We start from the raw sequence: 1,099 nt of genomic DNA, 5'->3' as shown, positions 1-1,099 counted from the left end.
GCGCAGCGAGGCCGTGCCCGAGCCCAGGCTGCTGCTCAGCAGCTGCTCCCGCAGGTCGTGGATCTTGGCCTCGAAGCGGCTGTACTCTGCGGGGCGGCGGGCTCAGGCGGCCCCCGCCGCGGCCACCCCCCTCTGGGGCTCCCTCCCCGCCCCACGGCCCCGGGGATCCCCGCATCCGGGGGTCCCTCCCCGCCCCGCCACAGGGATCCGGGTGTCCGGGGGTCCCTCCCCGCCCCACGGCCCCGGGGATCCCCCCGTCCAGGGCTCCCGCTCCGCGCCACCACAGGGATTCAGGTGTCCAGGGCTCCCGCTCCGCCCCATGGCCCCAGGGATCCCTGCGTCCGGGGGTCCTGCTCCACCCCACCACGGCGATCCCCCCGTCCGGGGCTCCTGCTCTGCCCCACAGCCCCAGGGACCTCTGACACCCCCAGGGACCCCCCAACGCCCCGGGGGCCCCGGCGTCCGGGGGGACCCGCCTCACCCTCGGGCTTGTACTGGGCGATGATGGTGACGGTCTGGCCCGCGTTCTTGAGGGCCACGGCCGCCTGCTCGTGCGTGGCGCTGCGCAGGTCCACGCCGTTCACCTGGGGGGGGCGGGCGGGCGGGCGTCAGCGGGCACCGCCGGCCCCACGTCCCCCCCCGGCCCTCCGCGCCCCCCCGGCGGCTCACCGAGAGGATCTGGTCGCCCTTGCGCAGCTCCCCGCTGAGGTCGGCCGGGCCCCCCGCCAGGATGAAGGAGATGAAGATGCCTTCGCCGTCCTCCCCCCCCACGATGTTGAAGCCGAGCCCCGTCGAGCCCCGGTGGATCACGATGCGCCGCGGCTCCCTGGGGACGAGGGCGCGTGGGGACGCGGGGACGCCCCCCTCCCCCCCCCGGGGACACCCCCTTGGGGACGTGAGGACACCCTGGGACGTGGGGACACCCTGGGATAGGGCCTTGGGGATGTGGGGATGCCCTGGGACATGGGGACACCCTGGGATAGGGCCTTGGGGACGTGGGGACACCCTGGGACGTGGGGACGCCCTGGGACGTGGGGACATCCTGGGATAGGGCCTTGGGGACGTGGGGACCCCCTGGGACGTGGGGACACCCTGGGAT

General features: G+C 75.9%; 1 protein-coding gene across 1 annotated transcript in view; it reads right to left on the bottom strand.

Annotated features, from left to right (window-relative positions):
- Positions 1-1,099, bottom strand: part of LOC112963324 (disks large homolog 4-like) — a 21,926-nt gene that overhangs the window by 7,612 nt on the left and 13,215 nt on the right. Inside the window, exons 4-6 of the mRNA XM_026060250.1 lie at positions 670-956; positions 482-584; positions 5-86 (exon numbers count right to left, since the gene is read on the bottom strand). Of these exons, the coding sequence (XP_025916035.1) occupies positions 5-86; positions 482-584; positions 670-956 (472 nt within the window). The remainder of the gene's footprint in view (positions 1-4; positions 87-481; positions 585-669; positions 957-1,099) is intronic.

Source organism: Apteryx rowi, unplaced genomic scaffold (assembly GCF_003343035.1).
Source record: "Apteryx rowi isolate R43461 unplaced genomic scaffold, aptRow1 scaffold_1679, whole genome shotgun sequence".
Taxonomy (NCBI): domain Eukaryota; kingdom Metazoa; phylum Chordata; class Aves; order Apterygiformes; family Apterygidae; genus Apteryx; species Apteryx rowi.
Note: the sequence above shows the minus strand (reverse complement) of the source record. Positions and strands in the feature narration are given on the sequence as shown.